We start from the raw sequence: 14,966 nt of genomic DNA, 5'->3' as shown, positions 1-14,966 counted from the left end.
TTTAAAATTTTTGATCTGCGTGAAATTGTACGTCGACTCCTGTTTTTATCACTTTTTATTGGAAGAAAGGCATATTGTATTATACTCAAAGTTCCGCCGGGTATTCCGAATCTGGAAATCTTCATCCAAATTTTCCTACAGAGTTAATGACATGTGAAGTTTAAATAGAAACTGCTCGAGTATTCGATCTCGTCTCTCTTATTTTTATTATACACTCCACCATAGTATGGAGGGTATATTAAGTTTGCCATTCCGTTACAAACGGAAACCTCGAAATATACATTTTATATCTATATACTATATACTAATATATATATTCTTGATCAGCATAAAAGTCTATGTCGATTTAGCGATGTCCCTCCATTTGTCCCTCTATCCGTCTGTCCGTCTGTGGAAATCACTCTAGCTTCCGAACGAATTGAAGTAGATTGTATGTTATGTCTGCAGGACGTTTGGTATTGAAAATGGGCCATGTATGTCCAAGTTTTGGTATAGGACCCATATAACGGTACCTCTGGATATTCGGTATTTTGATGATTTTAGCGACATTATTCACCGGAATTGTTTCAAATTTGGTATTTGATGTTCGTACACTGGATGCTACAACCTATGTCAGGAGATTGACTGTGCAGGTCCACGCCTTCGTATAGCCCCCATATTCGATATTTTGATGATTTTAAAGACATTATTTGCCAGAATTGTTTCAAACTTGGTATTTGAAGTTCGTAATAGATACTACCGCCTAAGAAAGAAAATTGTCTGTGCAGGCCCATGTCGTCGTATAGACCCTAATATAACAGCTACATTCGTTATTTTTAAGATTTTAACAGAATTTTTTTTTCTAATATGCGCTACATATATATCCTTAATCATTGTGAATTAGAAACCTATATTTGCCGGGAGTTTAGTACCTGACAAATTTGTTACTAGCCACTAACTTCGTTCCCGAAGCCTGAAAAATATGTCGGGCGTTCTCGCTACTCAAGACTGGCGAGGCCAATTTTGCTGTCGTCTCCAGAAGAAAATACCATTCAGGCTTTACTCCTCCCTAGCATCAGAGATGCTATCCAGATGTAAACCTCCAACACGAATTTCGCCCAAAACATAGCTCCACAACAGGCCATATCGAAATATATTAATCGAGTATTTAAGCACAACAAGCCGTGTCATGGAACCGTAAAGGTAGCACTTGAGCTATCAAAGGCATTTAATACTGTCAACCACGCCACATTGTTTGAGGTAACATTGTTCGTTGAAACGTTGGAGAGACAGGAGTTCCCCAAGGTGGGGTGATGTCTCCCGAACCATTTAACCTCAACTTTTCCTAAATTACTCACCGTTCAGATGTCATAGAAATCGTAAAGTATGCTAATGATTTTACGATCATGCCGTCGGGCCCTAGTGTTGATGGCATATGTGGCATAATTATGAATACTTATCTTGCGGAGCTTGAAACCACATACCCTGCTGAGATAAGAACAGTCATGTAAAATATAATTTCGATTACGACTTCCCCAAGATCCTAGGATTTAAATTCGACATCATGTTTAAGTCCTCCGCGCAAGCCACAGCTTTCTGAGACAAAATTAATAGGTTAGTCTGTGTTATAAAGATATTGGTTACTCTGTGTTCAGCTAAGCGGCCCCAGTGTGGCAAGCGAATACAAGATTTTATATAGAGGTAGGTCCAACGCTACAAGTGAGAGCCTATAGATCAAGAAGCCTATCAGGCTTGTCTGAGTGGCATTCATGTTGATGCAGTCTCAGATGCCATCAACAATTCTACCCTACTCACCCCTGGAGATCTCTGGTTACAGCCCATGAAAATAGCCAGAATTTTTTGAGTTAGAACCAACGACAATTATAGAGCAATCGAATGGCATGTATAATCAGATGTCGGAGATATAAAATGTAATAAAAGTCCGATTGTATTCAAACTGCACGTATTCCAATATTTTTATTTACACATCTGGTAAGAGGGTAGGATATATCGGTTCACTCATTCTGGTACCTTCTCCAAAACGGGTCAAAATTTAAAATAAGAGTCTGATTGTCTTCAAATCGCGCACATCTCAGTATTTCCACTAGCACAAGATTTTGGGTGAAGACGGAGTATATCGGATCACATCTTCTGGTACCTCCCCCACAAAGGGTCAAAATTTGGAATAATTGTATCTCTCATAAAATACAAAATAGGCATCAGATTCTCTTCAAATTTCACATGTGCCAATATTTCTAACAACACAAAACCAGGTGTGAAGATGAAGTATGTCAGACTACTTCTTCTGATAGAGGGAGCTAACGGGTAAAAATTTTTAATAAGTATCTATATCTATAAAAGAGGAAAATGTTTGTAATTCATGGACTCGAAAACCGCTGAACAGATTTTCCTGAAAATTTCCAAGTATACTACAACATCGCATGAAAGTAATATAGGCTTTATACATTTTTAAAATTCATTTGGAACTGAAGATATAGCATCAGTATCGGAGGTACCTTCCCAAAATTTGAACTTTATATGCACATATCTACTGATCGATTACAGATGCAGATAAATTCGGGCAGAGAGACGAAATCTGGTACCCAAAAAATTTGCCGAACTATATTGAAATCGGTTAATATTTAGGTGTAGCTCCCATATTTATGTTTCGGCCGACTTCATGTGTGTTATGCACTAAACACATATATATGACCGATTCCAATGAAATTCAGAATGTGTGTCGGAATTTAGATACAATAATAAATGTGACATATTAATTGGAAATCGCTTAAGATTTGGATATAGCTCCCATATTCTCTCGGCCGATTTCACATATTTGATGCACCAAACACGGTATGTACCTTCGATTTCAATGAAATATGGAAGGTGTGACGGAATTTGGTGTAAAATTAAATGTTGTCAAATTATATTGAAATCGTTTCAGATTGGTATATGATTGCAATGGTATTGGGCTAGGAGTAAAAAAGAAACTACAAAACAATTCAATTGAGGATACGGTTATTGCGGAGAGGTATTTATAATTGTAATTCTCTAATAGCAAAATACATGCAACTCAACTTCAAAAGATTAAAGTTTCCAGCACGCTTGGCATTTGCTATGAAATTAATAATCGGAAGGACAAACCCTGAATCGGTACGTTCCTGCTTTTCTCATGGTCAGCTGTTCCTATCATGTTCACGCGTTGGTAGACCGACCTATTTGTGCATTTACGCATTAAAATATTACAATATTTTTTTTTATTTTCGAATTTGTTTATTTTTTTTTTTTAACCATTCGTATATAACATTTTGAATGAATATGAAATCAAAAAGTCTAGCGATAAAATGCGAAATAAGCATCAGAGTCTCTTCATAATTTCATAATCATAATTCCGAAACACCCAAAATATTGGTACAGATATCTGATTTTCATCAAATTTTGCAGCAGGTACCTCACACATATTTTAAAATGAGCTGAAATATTTTCATGTTTCATGGAATGGCAAATTTAAGTTCCTCGCTATTTCTAAAGAACGATTTTCAATGTCGTTTACATTTAAATACATCAACATTTACTAAAATTTGCAGATCATCTCATATAGGAAACGCCTTAAGTGAGCGGTTATGTGTGTGAATAGTTAGCCAAAAAACGTATTTTGAAATTCCTAAAAATCATATCCTTAAAGCATTTAAGGACAATACCATACGTTCTCTGTACAAATTTAAGATCTAATTCAACCTTGATTTTAAACAATCTCCTTAAATTCCTACGAAAATGTTCATTGGGTATATTAAATCACACACACACAATCAAACACTCACTTACATACATGTAAATGCTCTCCATACCCGATCTCTGTTTTTTTTTTCTTTTATTTTACCGGTTACACATTACCTGTTATTGTTGTTGCTTTTTGTTTTTATACACATTTTATTTAATAATTTGTTCAGTTGTTTGCTATGGCTGCCACCTTTTTGTTGTTGTTGCTACTTTCGTAATAATTGTGCAAATTAACTTATCACCGTTGCGCGTGCCTGACATTATCCTGCCTAGCAATCACTGACGAAGAAGTACAAGAAGCGGCAGCACCATTGCTACTCCGTATTTGGCAGAATAACCATCGCACTTGCCAAACTTTACTGCCACATCTTTGCTTATTAACATACGGCTTGTTAAGGCAACGGCGACACCAGCAGAAGCTATGTTGATGATGATGTTGTTGTTGTTGTCGCGTCTCATTATTACGCAGCTCAATAGCTGCTGTTGCGGTTGTTGTTGCTGCTCCCACTTCGTTTTTATGGCTGCCAATGGAAATCACATCCGCCGCGTTATTGTTGCGCCTGTTTCGACAATGGCAAAGGCTTTGCAAAAATCTCAACGGTTTTGTTAATAAATTTTGATTAAAACTGAATAATAAGCAGCTTAATAATGGCATCAGGACACACATGTGTCCTGAAATATGATTGAGATTTAACATTAAGGATTTTGCCGAAGAATGATAATCTGATAAAAGAGAAAGAACGAACGAACGAACGAACGAAAAACACAAAAATATTAAAATCAGAAAATATCGGAAATGGACACCGTATAATTAATAAAAGGCATTAATTAAATATAATTATTTTTGTTCTTGTTGTTTTCAATTTTGCCAAGGACAATAATGCCACAATGTCCTCAATGCAATACTTACTTGTATATTGTGTCAGATACAGGCCATTCTCATCGTCGAACTCATCGCTGTGGTCATAGGGGAATACTTCTGGTGAACGACCGGAAGCCAATATTCGTGGACGATCTTCTTCAATGTATTTCTCCGTTTCGGCATGGTAAATTAGATGTATGCGTGCAGAACATTTCAACTAAAATGGGATGAGAATGCGTTATTTTACGTTAAAACGTTAAATTAGTTTTGATGTCTTTGTGTGTGTTACCTTTAAACGCCCCTTTATGAAATGCTGTAAGGTCACAATAAAATTTATTTCCAGCACCGCAGATTCCATTTGTTCCTCCACATGTTTTTGTATATCATATGTCCGCAAATAGTTTGGTGGTACCTGGAAGACAGAGAAGAATAATGAGTCAGAGAAGTATAATTAAAAAGAAGAGAAAACATATGGTTACGACAGGTTGAGTATTGTTTTTTTCACCATGAGTGGAGTTTGGATATGACATCCAATTCTATATACGGTCTAATGGCCGAGGTATTGATGGCCACAAACCCATATAGAAGAGTTTAGGGGTGATATAAGTCTAATTATACCCTCAGTCATATGGCAACAGAGGGTATATGTCATTTGATACGGCCAAAGCGTACTTCTTCCAAATAATGGTTTTAGACCCTAGGTCTCTTTGAACTAAATTCATTTCAAGATATTTGGAGAAAATCTAGAAGTGTCCGTCCGTGCGTACGTCTGTCTGACTGGTTGGTGCGCACAATAACTCTCGAAGGGAGTGTCCGATTTGGTCCAAACTTGGTACATCATAATATTTTTATCAAATATAGATCGATCTCGGAGATGGGCAATATCGGTCCATCCCTTCTGAAATCTCCCCTACGAAAGGTCAACATTTTCACAGAAAATAATTATTAATAGAATAAGAATATATCGCCAAATTTTGAGCAAACTTTGCATTTCCCAATCTTTTTATCAGTTTTAGATCATGTACGAATTGAATATATCGGCCCATTCCGTTAAGTCTCTCCCCCACGAAGGGTCAAAATTTTGAATAATCATCTCTCTTATAAATACACAAGATCTGGTGTCAAAAACGTACCATTCTTTCTGATAGCTCCCCCACAACGGGACAATTTTTTTGAATAACCATGACTCTCATAAAAGGCGAAAAGAGCATATGATTATTTTCAAACGTGGTACAGCATATTCCTACTGGTACATCCCCCACGAAGAGTCAAAATTTTGAATAATTATAACTCCTATTATCCTATCATCCTCACGTTTTGTGCATCTCAATACCAACACAAGACCTGCTAAATACAGCAACGGGTCAAAATTTTGAATAAATATATCGCTCAGAAAATGCGAAATAAGCAGCCGATTCTCTTCAATTTCCACACATCCCAATGTTTTTATTCTAAAACCAGAGATAGCATTATTCAGATATAATAAACATTTGAGTAAATCGACATAGAATTTTATGCTGACCAAAAATATATTTACTTTGTGGGGTCTAAAATGTATATTTCGAGGTGTTACAAACTTAATATACCCTCCATTCTATGGTGGAGGGTATACAAATTTGATATGAATGAGGAGTCTATGGGTCACTCCTTGTGGCACCTTCCCCACAAAAGTTCAACATTATGTTTATCATTTATTCACATAAAATTGAAAATAAATGTTAAGGATAAGATTAATACATCGGTCCGCTATAGATGATGACTTGCGCATTTTTCAACATTTTCTTAAAATGTGAAAAAATTATTCGATACAACCAAAATCTGTTACGTTCCAACATTAATATCAGACGTAGCTCAGATATGAAATGGGAAATATTGGCCCACTTCTTTATAACTATTCCCATGAAGGGTCAAGGCTATGGGGCATATATCTGTGGGCACAATCGACTCATACTATTTAAGTTGTGTTTTTTTAATTCGTACTAAAAGTTACTAAAAATTTTCAAACGGATGGAGCCAGAATTTGAGTCAATGATGGAGTGTAGGATAAATGAACCAAAGAATTTTGGAAAATCGAACTATAAGTGTACGAAAAAGTATGAGTATAGTACCATTCGGAAAGATCTAACATCTATGAGAAATAAGTTGGGGAACTGTACTGAGTGGCACTATATTTAGTACAATTTGGCTTTGTGTAAATGGATGGACCTGGAATTTTGAAATGTTGATATTGGGTTGGTTGAGATTTGAAGGTGGTTTTTTTGAAATATATACTAAAAAAGAAAACAAAGGCTATAGCAATGCGGGCCATCCAAAAATTAGGGTAAAGCCAAATCCATTTCGTTTATGAAAAAAACGCTCTGCACAAAAGTTACGTATTGTTTTTAGCCTGGAGCACTTGCCTATATTTACGCTCTTTGTCGAGCTGATAGATATTCAAAACAAGTTCGCACGAAAGTTGTGATGCATTTTACCTCCTAAATATAATCCAATGGTCCCACAAAATGCAAGACTTCTGCCCTGTCTTTAACTCTCTCCTAATGATAAATTACGTGTCGATAGGTTTTCAATTGTGGCCTGTAAAGCGACTGCAAAATCAGTAAAATTATTAATTTTGGGTTCATTTGAACCCCCAAATGTACAAAAACAATAGGCCTTAATTCTGACCCTAACCCTACCCCCATACAAAATTCCGTATATAATACCGGTATATAATACAATCAACAAATAGTGTTGCAGAGTGTAGAAAAATTTTAGAAAATATCCACTTCGAAATTGTAAGTCAAATTGAAAAAATCGCAGGCAGTAAAAAATATGACAGAAATTGAAAAAAAAAATCAAAAATAATCACTCTTTTTTGTCATATTTTTTCGGGATTTCCTTAGATTTTATCCTTGTCTAACAAGAGACCAATTCCGAATTAATGAGAATTGTGAAAATCAGTCCTTGACTTATGAGCGGAATAACTAAGATCGATCTAGTTTACATATATATTATACCAATTTTGCTATATATCCGAAATCTTGGCAATCAGCATAAATGTAATGGTCAGAAGTGAAAATGTCGACTTTCTTTTACAAATGGTATATGGTATATTTTAACCGCTAAATAACGTCCGATGATCATTCAAATTGATAAGCCAGTCCTGAACTCTAACTCCACGCAAAATTCAACGTCGATTGGTTCATAATTGTGGAATCTAGAGCAAAAACAAAATCAGGAAATTTTTCTGTTATTGGTCCTTTCAATCCCTAAATATTTTGCGATCATCTCTAAAAAAATAAGCATCCATTCTGACCCTAACCCCTAACCTCCATTTTCCATTTCATAAGGATCGGGCCATAATTGCGATCTGTAGCGTGATTATAATTTAATATGGACAGACGGAGAGACAGGGTGAGATGAAAGAACTGCAACCAATTTCAGACTGCTGTCATTTCTAAGCCACTCGTCCGACAGGTGATAAAATTATTCCAGTGACAGCTCATTATATTGTTTACAAGCGTACAAAAGCACTTTGATGAGACTTTTTCAGAAAAAAAAAAGTTATTCGTAATGGAATTCAAGCGTGATAGTATGATTCCTTTGTATTTGGCTGCAAAACCCCAAATGGCTATCGTTTGAGCACTCCAGCATTTAAATGTGAATAAATTTTTTATGTCTCGTACCATCGCTCGTTATCCTTTACCGTGATACTGATTGCGTAGCCCGACGTCTCGGAAGTGGACGGAAGAAAACAGCAATATATCAGCAGAAATGGTTCGAAAATTAAGAAGCGACTTGATCGAAAGCCACTTCGCCGTGGCCGAAAAATGGCTCATGAGCTGAACATATCGCAATATTCCATTCGGCAAATATTGAAAAATGAGCTCGGGATAAAGCCATTGAACATCCAAAAAGTGCAAGAACTTACGTCGCAACAGAAAATATACTCAAAAAAGAGCTAAAAAGTTGCTTCGCTTTTCCGAAAGTGGTGAACTGCCGAAATTGGTTTTCTCAGATGAGAAAACATTTCTTGTCCAGCAGTTTGTAAACAAACAAAATGATCGTGTTTACTTGCCAAAGAGGTCTGTTGAAAATGTGGAACTTGGGTTGGCCACAAGAACTCAAGCGCCGGCCATGGTGATGGTGTGGACCACCATAACAGCCGAGGGTCGCGATCCGCTGGTATTAATCGACCGTGGCATCAGCATAAATGCCGAATATTACCGCGAAAATATTCTGGGGGGTGCCATGGGCACGCAATCATTTTTGCCGCAGACCTTGGACATTCCGACAGGACCCAGCACCATCGCACGCGCCACTAAAATCTCCGGATACCAATTCGTTGGACTATTGTGTCTGGAGTATTTTGGAATGCAAGGTTGACACTACAAAATACCCAAATGTCGAACGCCTCAAGCAAGCGCTTCGCCGGAAATACGCCAAAATTCCGAAGAGTAACTTATTCCAAAATTTAATACTATTTCCGACATTTTTTTCTTTCATTCAATAAAATTAAAAAAAAAATGTATGTAAAAATTATGGCGTTTGACTTTGTTGCAGTTTTTTTTTTATCTCACCCTATATATTATACAATTTTTGCTTTATATCCGAAATCTTGGCAGTCAGCATAATGGGGGTTTATTTTAACCCCCCAAATAATGTCCGATGATCGCTCAAATTAATAAGCCATCCCTGAACTCTAACTCCACGCACAATTTGTGGCCCCTAAATATTTCGAGATCATCTCCAAAAACAATAGGCTTCTATTTTTACCCGAACCCAGTCTCTATTTTTAATTTCGTGAGGATCGTGCCAAATTTGCGACCTGTAGCATGATTACAACTTAACATGCACAAACGGGCCAGTCAAACTTATAATACCCACAACACATAGTGTTTTAAGGTATAAAAATGCCAACACTGCTCTAAAATAAAGCCAATTTTGATATAAATGTTGACTTTATCACAAAAACTAGAGCCGTTATTGGAAAGCTGACCAAAAGTTAGATAAAAAGATTTTACGAAAAAATCCACCATTACCTCAAAAAGTAAAAAATGACACAACTCCGACAACATATCAATGATTTTGGTTTCACGATTACTGAAGAACAGCAATTAAATTTATGCCAACTCCACCATCATTAGCTGTACCACGTCTATGCTGCGAATATAGATTTGTTTCAACATTACAACTAATTCTATTTTATTTTTCTTTTTATTTGACATTTTTATTCGTTCATAGAAAAAAAGTTTCTCATAAAAATGCCAAAGTATCCAAATGGAAAAGTATCGCCAAACCAAAGAGGGGAAAAACCTGAAATTCATTAGTTTGGTTTTAAATTTGATTTATGCTGCACTTAAAATGGAAATTGTGCAAAATATTGAAATGCATAATAAATGGTTATTGGTATTTCTTAGCAGCTCATGTTCGTTCTTTCCTTTTTTGGACTTTTCTATGTCGATGTTTTGCACACAAAGCCAATGCCCGTAAAAAACACCGAAACCAGCAACATTGTATGATGTGTAAGAAAAACATACTTCCAGTGCTAAGTGTCCTGCAGACGTCTGTTGAGGAAGTCTCATAACAAAAAGTCATTTCAAATGATAGACGGTATGGCAACGAATTCAATAACGATTTTTTTCTTTTCGTATGCTATTCTAATATTTTTCAATTTCAATTCTTTGCTTACAATTTTTCTTGTTATTAGCACTATTGTTCATGGTAGATAGTTGGACTAGATGTTTGACTAAACGATGAAAATTGAATACCATAAAATTTCCAACAACGCTCTTGTATCCGTTGTAAACATTCCAAAACAGCAGGAATTGTCCAATATTAGCATATGGAGACGCAGCATGGTCACCTTCATCATTATTGGGAACAGCCAATGCTTTTCAAAGTGTTCCATGCACATAACTTCGATTTTTTTCCACATTGCCTGTTAGATATTGGTGAGATATAATGGTGGTAATAAGTATACCAATTCAAATAGCAATAATAATGGCACTAAGACTAGATTGTCTTCTAGATTTAAGAACGTTGAGTCGAGCTAAGTTTTTTGTAAGGAATGTGGGGTGTATGTGTCTGTATTTTATTTGTCGTTGTCTACTACTAGAGACTCAAGATGTTTTAGATGCATAAATAATAGTCCAGTGATTGTACTTTATAAGAGGCAGCATTCGATTGTTAGGAAGTTGTGAAGAATTGTTCAAAATTTATTTGGCTTGACGGATGGGTATTGTTTATATATATATTTATTATTATTATTATTATTATTATTATTATTATTATTATTATTATTATTATTATTATTATTATTATTATTATTATTATTATTATTATTATTATTATTATTATTATTATTATTATTATTATTATTATTATTATTATTATTATTATTATTATTATTATTATTATTATTATTATTATTATTATTATTATTATTATTATTATTATATTATTATTATTATTATTATTATTATTATTATTATTATTATTATTATTATTATTATTATTATTATTATTATTATTATTATTATTATTATTATTATTATTATTATTATTATTATTATTATTATTATTATTATTATTATTATTATTATTATTATTATTATTATTATTATTATTATTATTATTATTATATTATTATTATTATTATTATTATTATTATTATTATTATTATTATTATTATTATTATTATTATTATTATTATTATTATTATTATTATTATTATTATTATTATTATTATTATTATTATTATTATTATTATTATTATTATTATTATTATTATTATTATTATTATTATTATTATTATTATTATTATTATTATTATTATTATTATTATTATTATTATTATTATTATTATTATTATTATTATTATTATTATTATTATTATTATTATTATTATTATTATTATTATTATTATTATTAGCCCCCATATAACGGTACCTCCCGATATTGGGTATTTTGATGATTTTAGAGACCGGAACTATTTCAAATTTAGTATTTGAAGTTCGTAATGCATGAAATTTGACAGAAATTTGTCTGTGCAGGTACATATAACGGTACCCCTAATATTCGGTATTTTGATGATTTTAGCGACATTATTTACCGGAACTATTTCAAATTTGGTATTTGAAAATTGTCTGTGCAGTTCCACGTCTTTGTATAGCCCCCATATAACGGTACCCCCCTGGTATTCGGTATTTTGATGAATTTACCGACATTATTTACCGGAATTTTTTGAAATTTCGCATTTAATGTTCGTAATGGATACTACAGCCTACGACAGAAAATCGTCTGTGCAGGTCCACGTCTTCGTATAGCACATTATTTACCGCACTTATTTCAAAATTTGTATTGGAAGTTCGTAATGCATACTACAGCCTATATCAGAAAATTGTCTGAACAGGTCTACATTTTATAACCACCATGGTACCTCCCTATATTCGTTATTTTGATGATTTTAGCTACATTATAAACAGATTTTGACAAATGTTACCTATGCAGGTCCACGTATAGACCCTAATATTAAGATTTCAACAGAATTTTTAACGAATTTTATTTTTTTTAAAAATTGCCAAATGGTGGTGGGTATTCAAACTACTTTTTTTTTGAGTAAAACTTTTTCTTCCCTCAGCGTTCATTTTATACGACCAAAAAGTGTCTCATTGAAATCACAGGTTTATACCCTAGGTCCCTTGGAACCAAATTCGACATTTGGAGTCAATATAGGGGTGTCGCTCCGTCTGTCTATCTAATTGGTGTGCACGATAACTATTTTGGGGAGTATCAAATGTAGTCCAAACTTGGTACATCGTAATATTATTGTCAAACTTAGAGAGATTTCGGATATGTGTATTATCGGTCCACTTCTTCTGGTACCTTCCCCCCATAAAAAGTAATGATTTTCACGGACCTGGATGTCCTGATAGTTGAACCGAAATTCTGCTCGAAGACCCGTGTTAGACCAGGACCTACAAAACTGATGTGAACAACATACAGGGTTAGATGAAAAAACTGCAACAAAGTCAAAGGACATAATTTTTATTTTTTTTTTTTTTTTTTTCAATTTTATTGTATGAAAGCAAAAAATGTCGACAATAGCATCAAATATTAGAATAAATTTAGATTTGTTCCAATTTGTCACCTTTGGCACGAATTATGGCCTTCAAACGGCCAATGAAACCGTCAAACGCTGCCCGATTGTTGCTTTGCGGTAATTTGGCCCATACCCGGCGAAGCGCTTGCTTGAGTTGATTTTTTTTTGCCAACCTTGCTTTCAAAATACTCCAAATACAGTAGTCCAACGGATTGGTATCCGGAGATTTTGTTGGCCATTGTGCGCTGGAAATGAAGCGAGGAACCTCATTTTGTAACCATTCTTGGGTGGCGCGTGCTGAGTGCGGTGGTGTTTAGTCCGGTTGGAATGTCCAAGGTCTGCGACCAAAATGTTTGCTTGGCAAAGAATTTAATACATCCCCCAGAATATTTTCGCGATAATATTCGGCATTTATTCTGATGACACGGTCGATTAATACGAGCGGAGAGCGACTATCGACTGTTATGGCGGTCCACACCATCATTTTATTTTCAATTTTATTGTATGAAAGCAAAAAATGTCGACAATATCATCAAATATTAGAATAAATTTAGATTTGTTCCAATTTGTCACCTTTGGCACGAATTATGGCCTTCAAACGGCCAATGAAACCGTCAAACGCTGCCCGATTGTTGCTTTGCGGTAATTTGGCCCATACCCGGCGAAGCGCTTGCTTGAGTTGATTTTTTTTTGCCAACCTTGCTTTCAAAATACTCCAAATACAGTAGTCCAACGGATTGGTATCCGGAGATTTTGTTGGCCATTGTGCGCTGGAAATGAAGCGAGGAACCTCATTTTGTAACCATTCTTGGGTGGCGCGTGCTGAGTGCGGTGGTGTTTAGTCCGGTTGGAATGTCCAAGGTCTGCGACCAAAATGTTTGCTTGGCAAAGAATTTAATACATCCCCCAGAATATTTTCGCGATAATATTCGGCATTTATTCTGATGACACGGTCGATTAATACGAGCGGAGAGCGACTATCGACTGTTATGGCGGTCCACACCATCACCATGGCCGGCGCTTAAGTTCTGCTGGCCAACTGAAGGTGCACATTTTCAGCTGATCTCTTTGGCAAGTAAACACGATCATTTTGTTTGTTTACAAACTGCTGGACAACGAATGTTTTCTCATCGGAGAAAACCAAATTCGGCAGTTCTCCACTTTCGGCTAAACGAAGCAACTCTTTAGCTTTGAGTCTATTTTCATTCCGTTGCGGTGTAAGTTCTGGCACTTTTCCGAATTTCAATGGCTTTACCCCGACATTTTTCGATATTTGCCGAATGGAATATTGCGATATGTTCAGCTCACGAACCATTTTTCGGCCACTGCGACGCGGGTTTCGATCAAGTCGCTTCTTTACTTTTCGAACCATTTTTGCCGATGTTGCTGTTTTCTTCCGTCCACTTCCATGACGTCAGGTTACGCTACCAGTGTCACGGTAACGAGCGATGATACGAGACACAAAAGATTTATTCACAATTAAATGCTGGAGTGCTCTAACAATAGCCACTTGGGGTTTTCCAGCCAAATATAAAGAAATCACACTATCACGCTTAAATTCCATCACGAATAACTTTTTTTCTGGAAAATTCTCACCAAAATGCTTTTGTATGCCTGTAAGCAATATAATGGGCTGTCACAGGAATAATTTTAACAGCTGTCGGACGAGTGGCTAAGAAATGCCAACAGTCTGAAGTTGGTTGCCGTTTTTTCATTTCACCCTGTATATCCATATTCAGCCTTAGAAAACGAAAATAGGCAGTTTCAAGGTGAAAACCACACTTTCAACCCAATTACTGCAACCAGACATTTTAAGATCTTAATAAACAGAATTATTGCTCGAAAAATAGGAATGTAGAAAAGAGTATCGGCATAGCCTCTATATGAAATTACCACCCACTAACACTTTCTTTCGCCATCTATCCTAAACATGTTTGTTCCAACTAGGCATTTCAATTTTTTCCTCTCCCTACTTCCCATTGCTTCAATTCCCGCTGCTCTAACATTCGTCGTTTGCATCACAGTGACATAACAACAAAACTGTCAAATGCATACACATACATGTATATGCACCAAAAGTACAAAAAACTTTACCAACCAACCAAAAAACGACTAAAACTCTAAAATTGGAAACGAAATTTAAGCTTTTACAAGAATCATTGGTTGACCACTGCTCTAGCATTGGTCAATTTCAAGAATTGTTGTAGTCTTATTAGTAAATACCATGCGTACATACATACATACACACAAGCACATATATCT

At 35.1% G+C, this 14,966-nt stretch overlaps 1 protein-coding gene across 1 annotated transcript in view; it reads right to left on the bottom strand.

Moving 5' to 3' along the window:
- Positions 1 to 1,340: 1,340 nt before the first annotated feature.
- LOC101888481 (uncharacterized) overlaps positions 1,341 to 14,966 on the bottom strand; it is a 63,961-nt gene continuing 50,335 nt past the window's right edge. The window contains exons 5-9 of the mRNA XM_059131398.1: positions 4,911 to 5,033; positions 4,670 to 4,838; positions 4,425 to 4,482; positions 4,146 to 4,319; positions 1,341 to 1,464 (exon numbers count right to left, since the gene is read on the bottom strand). Coding sequence (XP_058987381.1) covers positions 1,341 to 1,464; positions 4,146 to 4,319; positions 4,425 to 4,482; positions 4,670 to 4,838; positions 4,911 to 5,033 — 648 coding nt within the window. The remainder of the gene's footprint in view (positions 1,465 to 4,145; positions 4,320 to 4,424; positions 4,483 to 4,669; positions 4,839 to 4,910; positions 5,034 to 14,966) is intronic.

The sequence above is a fragment of the Musca domestica genome, unplaced genomic scaffold (genome assembly GCF_030504385.1).
Source record: "Musca domestica strain aabys unplaced genomic scaffold, Musca_domestica.polishedcontigs.V.1.1 87, whole genome shotgun sequence".
Taxonomy (NCBI): domain Eukaryota; kingdom Metazoa; phylum Arthropoda; class Insecta; order Diptera; family Muscidae; genus Musca; species Musca domestica.
This window is presented reverse-complemented; position numbering and strand designations above follow the sequence as displayed.